Source organism: Triticum dicoccoides, chromosome 6A (genome assembly GCF_002162155.2).
Source record: "Triticum dicoccoides isolate Atlit2015 ecotype Zavitan chromosome 6A, WEW_v2.0, whole genome shotgun sequence".
Classification (NCBI taxonomy): domain Eukaryota; kingdom Viridiplantae; phylum Streptophyta; class Magnoliopsida; order Poales; family Poaceae; genus Triticum; species Triticum dicoccoides.
The window spans coordinates 583,541,506-583,554,144 of NC_041390.1; the positions used below are offsets into that span (position 1 = coordinate 583,541,506).

At 43.0% G+C, this 12,639-nt stretch overlaps 1 protein-coding gene across 1 annotated transcript; it reads left to right on the forward strand.

Moving 5' to 3' along the window:
• Positions 1-2,558: 2,558 nt before the first annotated feature.
• LOC119318141 (protein SEMI-ROLLED LEAF 2-like) lies at positions 2,559-11,169 on the forward strand. Its single transcript, XM_037592660.1, has 20 exons — positions 2,559-2,636; positions 2,835-3,057; positions 3,230-3,304; positions 4,053-4,168; positions 4,502-4,616; positions 4,736-4,864; positions 5,200-5,247; positions 5,692-5,894; positions 5,986-6,182; positions 6,353-6,630; positions 6,747-6,896; positions 6,974-7,405; positions 7,502-7,651; positions 8,445-8,517; positions 8,722-8,849; positions 9,451-9,645; positions 9,737-9,874; positions 9,966-10,076; positions 10,226-10,372; positions 10,544-11,169. Exons 2-20 carry the CDS (start codon positions 2,947-2,949, stop codon positions 10,691-10,693), a joined length of 2,946 nt encoding a protein of 981 aa, XP_037448557.1. The 5' UTR covers positions 2,559-2,636; positions 2,835-2,946; the 3' UTR covers positions 10,694-11,169.
• The last annotated feature ends 1,470 nt before the right edge of the window (positions 11,170-12,639 follow it).

The following is a 12,639-nucleotide window of genomic DNA, read 5'->3' on the forward strand; positions in this document are numbered from 1 at the left end:
AGGTAAACTAATTCGCCATAGAGCAGATCAACTCGGTCATGTGTGGATTGACCACAACTGTACTTCAGAGATGGACCGCTACAACAGAGTCATCCATTCAACTTACAATTTCAGAATAAATAACCATGAAACGATTCTAGCCGCCAACGAAGAAAGAAACAATCATTTATTTGATTCAAGAAACGTCAAGGATCTTGTTCGCATCGACCAGAACAACGAGGATGTAATACCCACGGAATGAAAATACTAAGTACCAAGTAAGTAAACCCCAAACATCGGGATGGTCGTCTACAAAGGAGAGAGCATCAGCACAATCATGTTGGACCTTCAATTGCCTGTACAATGAGAAGAGCATTATGGTTATACAAATCAGGAACTTCAAAAATAGGAAAATAAATCTTACATCAATTTCTTGTCAGATTCTGAAGACCACCCTAAATCAGACGAAGAAATCAATTTCTTGGAATACTGCTCCCCTATTGTCCAACCACCTTTCAGCAATTCATCAAATGCAATTAGAGAAGTTCAGAAGTATATTACTCCCTCCGTCCCATAATATAAGAGCGTTTTTATACTAGTGTAGTGTCAAAAACACTCTTATATTATGGGACGGATGGAGTATGTAATAGTCGGACCAGCAATGGTGAGGATAAAAGGTTGTGTAGGCACTATTAGCAATCATCTGAGAAAAAAGAACTTTGTCTAACCAGTTTAGACAGGCAAAATAACACACTTTACATGCTACAGACTTTGCAATGGCACTACTGACCCTATCGTCATACTTGTCTAGAAACAGAGTATAGCCTCTACTTTTAACACATTCAATAGACAAGGGAGGTTAGAAGAGACTGAGGGATTCCATATGTAGTTGGCCTTTTTCAGAGATTTCTGTGATAATGTGAAATAGTGCAAGGGAAAAGGGTTCTTGGAATGGTTTCAGTAACAGAGTTGAATGGTTCGGTATATGTTTCTTCATATATGCACATATCCCCGCTCTTAGAAGCTACCATAAGGCACATTTCAGACAGTTAGTGTATACGTACTATATTGCTTACTCTTGAGATTGGATTTTGTGTTAACTATAGAATTTGAAAAAAGAAATACTGGGCTGATTAGATATAATAAGATTCAAAATAGAAAATAAATGATGTATAACAAATGACCATTTTTGAATCAAGCGCTAGAAGTTACCATCATACCTTGCTTAGCCCAAACTGCGGCAAAGTGGATGATCAAATAGAGTAGCAGTATCAGCCTTGTTGATGCTTGCTTTCTTCAGATTGTAGTTCTTCACTCTGCCTGCACTTGGTAGTAAGTACAGACTTAGTGGATATGGTAAGCTCTACAATGTGTTGCAGTATACACCATCCCTCACATCATCTACCAAGTCTGGAGCTCGCCTTTCACTCTAGTGATTAGAACATGCCATATGCGAAATCACAGTGGCCGGTGCATGGGTTATGTCCGAGGTGTTGGTCTGTGTTTTTTGTGGTAGCTGCGATTTAGCAGTCATCTCCCCGAGAGCTCCCCTGTCTCTTTATCCTCCCTTCTCATATGCCATCGGGGATTTGCGGAGCATGAGGGAGAGGGGAACAAGTGAGTATCTTAAGCAGCGATGGGGGCGGGGAAGGTGAGATGGAGGCTGGAACTCGCTGCTGTTGTTGCCCGCCACGACGCTGGTTCTGCACCACCGCGGCAGCGAGGTTCCAGGTGTGCCACGCCCTGGTTGGACCCAGCGATGCGGCTAGCCTACATCCTCCATCGAGCTGCAGCCGTCGTGGTTGGGTGCAGATCGGCTGCTGCTGATGCGGATTCGGCATCGTCATCGCCGGAATAGGTGCGGGGTGGGACGGCGACTGCCGCGTCCGTGGTCTCCCCATCCATGGCCGGAACCATGGAACAGATGAGCTAGAGTTTCGGGCTCCGTCAAGGAGGGAGGAAGGTAGGGGCATAGGGAGAGAGGAGAGCGGGGTAGGATTGGGCTGGGGGAGACGAAGGTCGCCGGCGGGGGTTGGGTTGGGGGCGACGGAGGTCGGCATCTGGGTGGATGCGGCGTTGCCTTCGTGGGGAAGGATCCCAGGAATACGTCGCCCACGACCTGAACAGAACAGTGCCTACCAGCCCCGCGACGAATGGGAATCTCTGTCCCCATGATGACGTGGCTATCGCGAGTATTCGGCCTTGATGCACACCTTAATGTTTTTAATAAACTCTCTTTAAGAAACAGGATTTGCTCGCATTTTGATGATTGTTTTACATAAACATTTTGATGAACTTTTTGTCCAGCGGGCCCACCTGTAACTGAAACGAGACGTGGGCCCGGGTCAGTGCGCATGTACAAAAGCGCCCGGAGAAGGCGTGGGCGGTGTGTCCAGATATAGAAAAGGCCACGCGAGCGCGGGGAGGGCAGCAATTTAGGCGCGCGGCAGCAGACGGCGCGGCGACGAAGGAGGAAGGAGCGGAAGAGGAGCGGAGCCCCCCTCCCTCGCCCGGACCCCCCCTTCCCTTCCCTTCTCTCTCCCACCGCCCCCCACCACCCCCACCATCGATCGCCTGCCCCCGCCGCGAGGCGCGGACCAGCCGCCGCGCCCTGCGCCCGCCCGTCCCGTCCCGTCGATCGATCCACCGCCCCCCAGGTACGTACGTACGCACGGCCGGGTTCTCAGACGGTTCTTAGGTAGTTTGCCGCCGATCAGGAGTTCGCTCCGTGATCTTGCCGCGATCGGCCGAATGTGCGTGCTAGCTCCCGCAAATCCTGTCGCATTTCGACCCTTTGTTGCTCAATCGGAAATGTCAGTACCGATTTGATTGTTTGGTTAATTTTTTTGTTGAAGGTCGGGCTGCTTGTAGGTCTGAGTGGGAATTGGGCGCGATAGGAGCTCGCTGATGGTGTGGGCCGCCGCGTGGACGCCGGATGGTGGAGTTTGAGGCGCCCTGCTGACGACCATGGAAGTGTGCGAGAGCCTATGCTTCCTCTGCCCCGACCTGCGGACCAGGTCTCGCCACCCGGTCAAGCGCTACAAGAAATTGCTCGCCGAAATCTTCCCCAAGTCGCAGGTGATCACGTGCATTATAACATTCCAACGGATTTGAATCTGAGACCGCCATGCTAGCAAAGTTTTCCTTGTTTTTGACAGTATCTAGATTTGTACCATACCAGTACACATCTGCTCTGCAAAAATGTGCATCTTCTCTAACCTCTCAGGAAACTTTGATCTCCATTTTTCAGGATGAACCACCAAACGATCGAAAGATAGGCAAATTGTGCGAATATATTTCCAAGAATTCACTGCGTGTACCAAAGGTGTGTTTCTCTTTTAGATTTAGACTCTTACTTCTTGTTCTAGCGCAACTCCCCACGGTGTCCGATTGTGACCAACAGGTCAGTGTTGTATTCTTCTGGTGCAACATAATTCTCTGAACAAGTCTAAAACTTAGTTCTTACCGAATCATGTTTGCACCCTTTATATTTCTACCTAGGCTGTTGTGCTGCAATTACAATCGTCTATTTGTGCTCTTTGCTGGTTACTGGACAATTGTTGCTTACCTGAAGATCTCTTCCTCTTGTGTTCGCCGCAAAATTGCTTAGCCTTGGCCTCAAACTTGTATTATTTGGGTGCCGCTAGCTGCCTATGTTACTGACCACAGAAATATAGAGTTTAATTAAATTGTGCAAAGAAAATCCACCTAAAAATTAACTATATCCCGCATATGCACTTTAATGCTTCTAAGTCTATTTCTGCTGGTACATGTTCAATGCAAGCAAGGCATCTGGTAGTCAAAATTGCTAGAAAATAACATCATACTATAAGACAAGTAGTGGAACCCGAGGGTTATACCTCTTAGGGAGAGTTTTAGAAAGTATGAGTTTTTCCCTACCCATGGATTTGATCTTTTTCTCATTCATAATTATGCTACTTGTCTGAAAACTGGGAAAGAGTACTGCCTTCTGATTAAGAACTAAAGAGAGTTTTAATTACAGATGAACTTGCTTTTCGAAGGGACGAGTTGGAAAGCCTAAATAATGATGCGTGTACACTTTACTTTCACAGATTACCGTTTATTTGGAGCAAAAGTTTTTCAAGGAATTGAGATCTGAGCGTTTTGGCTCAGTGAAAGTTGTCATGGCAATTTACCGAAAGGTGATATGTTCTTGTCCGGAGCAACTGTAAGTTGTTTTTGCTAGTTGCATTTTGTCTTTTGAATATATCACTGAAGGTTCTAGATGCTAAATGTTGGAATTTTGTATATATTTATGATAACTTCATTGTATGTTCACTATTTTTCAGTTTCAAGACTGCTATGTCATGCCTATATAGAATAATGTCATTTATGTTACTCTTTGTCCAATTGTATATTTGAGTTATGCTTTTTGTTCAAGCTATTTATTTCGGGTAGACTCTGATATCTTGCAACATTAAAAATTGTACCTGGTGCAAATATTTTATATGTTCTGTTTGTGTGAATAATTGCTATAATGAGCGAAGTCACTGTTTTGCAGGCCCCTTTTTGCCAATAGTTTACTGACCATCGTAGAGACCACAATGGAGCAAAATAGACATGATGACTTACGGATAATAGCGTGTCAAATGCTTTTTGACTTTGTAAACTACCAGGTATTTGGACATTCGGGTAGGCAACAATTTGCGAATTAAAATAGTTTTGCATTTTTGCTATCATCAAAGACAACTCTTTTCAGCAAATTTTGAGTTGTGTGTTACATTTCTTGTTACAGGTTGACAGCACTTACATGTTCAATCTAGAGAACCAAATTCCTATACTATGTCAGCTGGCCCAAGAGATGGGTGAGAAGGAGAAGACATCCAGTCTTCATGCTGCCGCGCTCCAAGCCCTTTCATCTTTGGTACTTCTTTCTTTTGTTATATATACCTGGTGGCTCTACAGCTGATTGTCTTACTGGCAGCTAGTCCTTCATGATGCTTTTTTGGGTGGTGACGTCAAATAGTAGGGTTAGACAGTGTCATCATGCATGATCAGCATCTCCTCAAAATATTCTTTCTGTCTTTTGTGCATCATGCCATTTGAGATGTTATTTGATCCTCTCATCAAAAGATTGGGTCTTGCACCGTCCTGCCGAGGGATGGATTCATCAGTACAAAAAGAGGCCATATGTGCCCACATTTGTGCTTCAAATGTATATCGAAATACTCATATATGTCCATTTATGTGTGTTTTCAGGTCTGGTTTATGGGTGAGCACTCCCATATCTCTTCAGAACTTGACAATGTAAGTGCAGTTTTCTATTTCCCATTGCATTTTACTCCCTCCGTCCAATAATATAAGAACATTTTTCAAGCTAACAAAGTTTGAAAAGCGTTCTTATGTTATGGGACGGAGGGAGTAGTATAAAAACAACCAAACAGTTGTTAGTCAAATCCAAGGTTTTACTGTTGATCTTTTAGTCTGTTTAGTTTGAATAAGCTCGCAGTGCATAGTTCTATCTTCCAATCTGTCCATGTTATAAGTTATATATGATTATTGAACATGAACCTGTCTTCGACAGCTCCTAGTTTTCTCTTCCTTCGAAACATGTAACATAAAGCTTCTACTTGCCAGTTAGTCGTTAACTCTGTTGAGATCATAGGGCCAAACAGGCACAACCGTGTATCAGGATAACTGCTCTTCTGCCAGGCTACTTCTATTCTCAACCATTATTTTTTGGTTGCACAGGTTGTCTCTGCAGTTCTGGAAAACTATGACAGCCCATATGCAAATTCCGAGAATAATGATGACACCATTGAGGACAGAAGGAGTCGCTGGGTGAATGAAGTTCTCAAGGCTGAAGGTCATGGCCCTCCTGCTGTTACCATTTTGGCGAGGGTTTCTTCATGGAAAGATATTAGAGCTACCAACGGTGCATTGAATTTGACAACGTAAATAATTTTGGGCTGGAGTTTATAGAATTTTATACATTGTAATAATTTTTCTAATATCTTATCTCTTTAAATCATTTTTCCTGCACAGAGAAGAATCAAGAAGTCCAAATTTCTGGTCTGGGATTTGCCTGCACAACCTTGCTAGAATATCTAGGGAAGCAACAACCATCCGGCGAGTTCTGGAGACAGTATTTCGTTATTTTGATACTAACAATATGTGGTCACCTTCTAAGGGACTTGCACTGTGTGTCCTCCTGGATATGCAGATTGTGATGGAGAAAGCTGGTATTTCATTATTTCCTCAGCCTTTTGGATTTAATTTACTTATTTAATTAGTTTACACTTTATATTTTCATGTGGTATTCAAGATATCTACACATGCATGCTCATCTTCAGTGATTGCTAGTGTTGACAATTTTTCTATTCTTTTATAAGTTTACATTATTGGCTGGCAGGACAGAATGCGCATATATTGTTGTCGATGTTAGTTAAGCATCTCGAACACAAGAATGTATCGAACCAACCAGATATGATTCTAGACATCATTGAAGTTACAGCACACCTTGCTGAGAATTCCAAAGCTCAATCTTCTACTGCAATAATGGCTGCAATTAGTGATATGGTCAAGCATTTGGGTAAAAGTATGCAAGATGAAAGTCTTGGAGGCGAAAACAAATGGAATGACAGCTATCAGAAAGGTGTAGATGAATGCATTATTCAAATGTCTAGAAAGGTCAGTTTTCTCTGAAGTTGTTTCAGAAACACCCTTTGCTGTTTGCAAGCTATGGATCGTTTGCAACCACGCCCACCCATCTATGTGCTCCTTGAATTTTCTTTTATGCTCTTCAGGTCGGTGATGCTGGACCTATCCTTGATACATTAGCTGTAGTACTGGAGAATGTTTCAAGTACCACACCTGTTGCACGGTCAACCATTTGTGCAGCATATCGTACAGCTCAAATAATTGCTTCATTGCCAAACTTGACATATAAGAGCAAAGTACGTTGATTGAAAATAATTTTTCTTTCCGTTCTCTTGTGTACAAAATGTTTAACAAGGTATACTACACACTGTAGGCATTTCCTGAGGCATTGTTTCATCAACTGATTATGGCAATGGTCTATCCCGATTGCGAGACCCATTTAGGGGCACACCGGATTTTCTCTGTTGTTCTTGTTCCCTCCTCTGTCGCTCCATGCTCTTTCTCAGGAACTTCACAGACAAGCAAGGTTAATCTGCAGAAGACATTATCCAGGACATCGTCAGTTTTTTCATCTTCAGCAGCTTTGTTCGGGAAATTAAAAAGAAACGTGTCTTCATTTCGTGGAAGTCCACGGCGGGAAAGCTCAAATCTAATGCCCATCATCACTGAGGACACAGAACAGGGCAGTGAAAATGAGCCACAATTGTTTAAGTCACAGACTATCCAAAGGATGACTAGTGTAAAAGATCCTTCTTTACCGTCTGCAACAGAAATAAGTAAATCAAGTGGACCTGCTCCAGAAACAGTATGTATTATACTCAGCTTTCTTGTGGCTAACAGGATCATTCAGTAACTGCCTATTTCTTAGCAGAACAAGAAGTTTTATTCTTTTACTTTGCAGGAACCAGTCATCCTCATACTGAGTGCACGTCAGGCAAATCTTCTGCTTTCATCGCTGTGGACCCAGGCATTGTCACCTGAAAATGTTCCACGAAACTATGAAGCAATTTCACATACTTACAGCTTGATGCTACTATTTTCTGGAGACAAGGTGAGGAAGCACATTGCCCGGATCTATGACCAGTTTTTTGTGTGTTTCCTGCCAGTACTCTATCCAGTTCTCAAATAAGCGACGTTTTAGACCTTGAATGGTCTTGATTTTGTTTTTATCAAGATGCAACTATATTATATGCAATAACCTAATTTTTTTAATATTCTAAAAACATTTTTTGCACAAATCTACACATAAGATTTTCATGTTTCCAATCTAAATATTTAAAATGATATTGGCAGTCAATTAAAAGTTTGACTGAAGGTATGTCCAAAATGACACGTATTTGTGAACTGGAGGGAATACATAACAAGGAAAACATATTTTGATATAAATCTGTGTGTATATATATTGGATGGTAGTATTAAGGATTTCATTTAGTATTCACATAATAACACCTTTTAGAAAACTCAGTTGTATGAGCAATCACTATAATACATAAGCTCTCATCATAATGACAATAATCTAGGGTGTTATCATATCTTGTTTGGTTTGTTGCATTGCCGATTATACCATAGTTCATAGGATCTTATCTGAAAGACTGCACTTGATCAGAGCATGATTCTTATCTCCCATTTCCTTATTATATGACTGATTGCCAGATTATATAGATCAATGATGGTCATATTCAGCTATTGAACTGTTATGATAATTGACAACTTTTTTCTTTCTTATGTGGATCTTTATTCTGTATGTAGCTTTTAACCTTAAATTCTATGGCTCTGAGCTGCAAGATTTATTTGACATTTGATTCCATCACTCTCTGTGATTTGACCTAATTGATCTATTGCAGAACTCACAGCTAGAAATTCTGGTCGGCAGCTTTCAGCTTTCCTTTTCTTTAAGAAATATGTCATTACAAGCAGGTACTTATTTCCATGATTTTTTTTCAGAATGTTTTACATGAAACTTATTTTCTTCCACTGAATTGTGATACATAAAAATAACAATTATTTTGGCAGTGTTATCTGCTCTTTTGTTCTGTTATTCTGGTTTCACTTATGGCTATGTGCAATAGAAAGTCCTATGTTTATGCTAAAATATTTTCTGCAATGTAACATGTTTTGCAGGTTTTCTGCCACCATCACGCAGGCGTTCTCTTTTTACTCTGGCGACGTCTATGATTGTGTTCTTTTCGAAAGCTTTTAGTGTTCCAACACTCATTCCAGTTGTGAAAGATTTGTTGATTGAAAGTACCGTAAGTGAAACAACATATCCTTGTTCATTACGTTTCTGTGGTGATGACTTGTTTGCAATCCAGAAAATCCGCAAAGAGAACATTATTTCTAGGGCACAAAGAGAGCAAATTTGACGAGAACTAGGCTCCTATTTCTTCTCTGTTAGTAGAACATGCTTCTCCTTCATTTTCCTTCTTATTTTTTATGAGATATTTGTGTAGTCATGCCCCAACAACAGTATGGAGCAATTTCTTAATCAAAGTTAATGAATGAATTATTTAGTTTTTTTATCCCTAGAAAAAATGGTGCATAGTACAAAAGTATCATTTCTTTAGCTGAATACCTGTGCTGCCGACCAACAGCAGCCGAGTTTTTGGTACCAGTTTTGGTGCACGGCCAATAATTTTCGGAACAGTACCAGATCAATTTTAACAAGTACAATATCGTCTCAAAATACAGTGGCCGACATGGAATTAATATGCTTGGTGGGGTCATTGATGACAAAAGTATATAGTTCACTATTCTTTTTACGTGTTTTTTGCTTGTACCTTTTGCTTTATAGAAATCATATGTTGTGTTACTATGCAGTTTGTGTTGATTTTTGATAATTATGTTTACCAGGTTGATCCATTTCTTCGTTTAGTTGATGACCTCAGATTGCAAGCTCTTGACAGTGGTATCGAATCTGTCTTTAGAGACTACGGTTCGAAAGAAGATAACGATTTTGCTACGAAATCTCTCTCTAACATCAAACTGAATGATCAGTCAAAACAAATAGCAGTTTCTCTTATTCTTGATAGCTTGAAGCTATCTGACGTAAGTCAGAATGATACCCGTGCATACTCGTGCTTTGACATTTTCTGTTTCTGTAGCTGTTAATTTCCCAATATGCTGTGTTTTTCTGCAGCCAGAGTTATCTACTGTAAGAAACCAGTTGTTTGAGGATTTCTCAGCAGAGGATGTGTGTCCTATCGGTTCACATTTTATTGCATCACCTTCAAAATCTCCTGCATATAACGCGAAGTTGCACCAAAAATCCTTGGAGGTGATCAGCCATGTTTAGCAACAGAGGAAATATCAAGTCTTGTAAACCATTAATTTTCGTTTCTTATATTGTGGTGGGACTTATTATGCAGGTTATTCCTATGGGGTTTATTTTCGAGGATGATACGATTGTTGAACCAACTGATACCTTAGCAGAACCGACGGATAATGGTCTTCTTGACGTCGATCAGCTTCTCCAATCAGTATGAATTTATCTCCTAGTTACCTCTCGTACTCTGGTTTAATGCATAACCAAAGCTGAATAGTAGCTTTCATAAAATATGGTGGTGGTAATCAATAGCCTTTTAAGATGCAGCGATACCTGCTAAAAAAGAGGTTATCACTTCTGCAGGTTTCGGAGACATCTCAGAATGTTGGAAGATTGTCCGTGTCAACAAACCAGGGTTTGCCTTTTAAGCAGGTGGCCGACCAATGTGAAGCTCTCTTAATCGGAAAGGAGAAAAAGCTATCTGTCTGCATGAGTGCCCAGCAACAAGAGGTTAGCAACCTGAGCTCAGTATACATTCAATGGTACATTCTATGGAACGAACAGTTGGACATGTCAATTACATCACCATATAGTTCTGTTACTTCTATACAGCGCGGCGGTTCTTCTTGCTGTTTCGTGTGGTCATTGTATCAAGCTCACAAAGATTCCTGGGACTTGCAGGTTGGCACAGGGTTGCTCGAGTCATCTGAGCCAGATTCTCCAATAGCTGGGATAATCCTGCAGTCAGACGATGACCAGTGCTACTCCAATTTCTGCAAGCTACCAGTCCTGAATCCCTATGACAAGTTCCTCGCATCCGCTGGTTGCTAAGACCGCCTACCGCAGGAAATGAACACAGCAACATGCAAATCTAGGGTCCCACAACACCACGGGAAGCTACCAGTTTCCAGCAAATGGTGGCTCTATGGCTCTAAATCCATGCATCAAGCATGACGCATTTGTTACTTGCAACAGATGAGGGGAGTCACCGGTATGCAAGATGAGATGAGTTCGTCCCGTCATAAGAATTGAATAGTGCCTTGACAGCACTAGTCGGTTGCCTACTCCTTGCTCCCGGTCGAGGTCATATGGGGGATGTAATTAATTCTGCCCAAGAAGAATCAGCTAGTCGTTTTGTGCAATCTGTTAGGGTTTTATCTTATCATTCAGTTGTTAACCAGCTATCTCGCAACTGTAATTATGCAAGCTGGGCTCATCGTGCTGTGTCACATGTTGGTATTCATGTGTATATGGTCCGGGAAATTCATCTGCTCAGTGATTTTGTTCGAGATGAACCCATTGATATCTCTGTTTGGCTCATCAGTTTGTAAATTAGGTGAGTACAGAGAACATTTCCACTGCTTGTAGTAGTGCACCTGGTGAACTGGACCTCAGTGCACCTAATAGAAATAGAAAAGAAGATCCAAAAAAGAAGACAACATATCTTTAAATTTACTATGCTCCCTAATTTTATAGCTCCCTCCATCAACTGAGGTGTCCAATTTTGGATTTTTGTCCCAATTCTGGCTGGGTCGTCGGCTGGGTTCTGTGAAGGGTGTGGCTGCTAGGTGGGCCCCTTTGTAACTTGGTGGGTGGTGTGGGCCGGGGTTGTCCATGAGGGAAGGGCTGCCATGCAGAGAGCGCTCCTGCCTCTAGGCGCGAGGCGGGCCCCGCTGGTCAGTGGAGGACAACGACGGTTCGAGGTAAGGTTACAAATTTGGTCCTCGAACTCGCTGGCACGTGACACAACCGTCTTGGAACTTGAGAAATGCTCCAATACGATCATGACCACATTTGTAGAGTAAACAATGTTTTTTATAATTGTATTTTGTATGTGTTTTCTTCATATATTGAATGTGTGCATTATTTAATGTTAAGCTCTTGAAATACTAAATGTGAGTAAAAGAGGTGGGTGGTCGGAGACCTTAGGTGGACCATAGCTGAGCTAGATATGAAAATGTGGTTGTGGCACCTTGACCATTGTTGGGAAGTGCAAGGGGACTCATGTTAGCATCCCCTTGCCTATACACACTAAGAGAAAAAAAGGACATAAGTATTCTAGCTGAACAAGACAATTTCACCATTGTTGGGAAGTGCAAGGGGACTGATGTTAGCATCCCCTTGCCTATACATACTAAGAGCATCTCCACCCGTCCCCTAGGAAGCCCCTCAGGAGCACTTTCTCAACGCCGGCTGACGAAAAAGTCCCACTCGCGCCCCCACGACCATAATTAGTGTCGGATTTGGCCAAAAGTCTGGTCGGCGAACCCACCCCAAACCTAGGAATCTGTGGGGCAGGTGGAGGAGGAGAGAGACTGTTTTGCATGCCATTGGGCCCGCCGTCAGCCTCTCACTCCCTCTCTCCTCACTTTTCCTACAGGGCCCACCCACATGCTTCTCTCTTCTCTTCTCCTAATTCTCTCCACTCACGGGCGCAACAGGGCGGGCAGCCACGGCGGGGTGCGGGCCTGGGCGTGGCGCGGTCGAGCTCGGCGGGGTGCGGGCGGTGCGAGCTCGGTAGTGCGTGGCACAGGCGGTGGGCGCCAGCGCGGCGCCGACACGGGCGAGCTCGCGATGCGGGGCGCGGGCGCAGCGCATGCACGGGCGAGCTTGGCGGCGAGCGGCAAGGCGGCCGATGTGGAGGCGGTAGTGGCAGTATTCGAGGTAGCTGATGGCGCCGGCGGTCCACAGCTGGACGTAGGGGAGGGCGAGCTCGTTGGCGGCCTCCATGGAGAAGCCCGTGACGATGTCGGAGATGACGCCTGTGATGGGCGGGT

Coding starts and splice junctions, on each gene's coding strand:
- LOC119318141 (XM_037592660.1), top strand. CDS start 2,947: ATGGAAGTGTGCGAGAGCCTATGCTTCCTCTGCCCCGACCTGCGGACC. Junction 8,518..8,721: donor AAATATGTCATTACAAGCAG/GTACTTATTTCC, acceptor CATGTTTTGCAG/GTTTTCTGCCACCATCACGC. Junction 8,850..9,450: donor ATTTGTTGATTGAAAGTACC/GTAAGTGAAACA, acceptor TATGTTTACCAG/GTTGATCCATTTCTTCGTTT.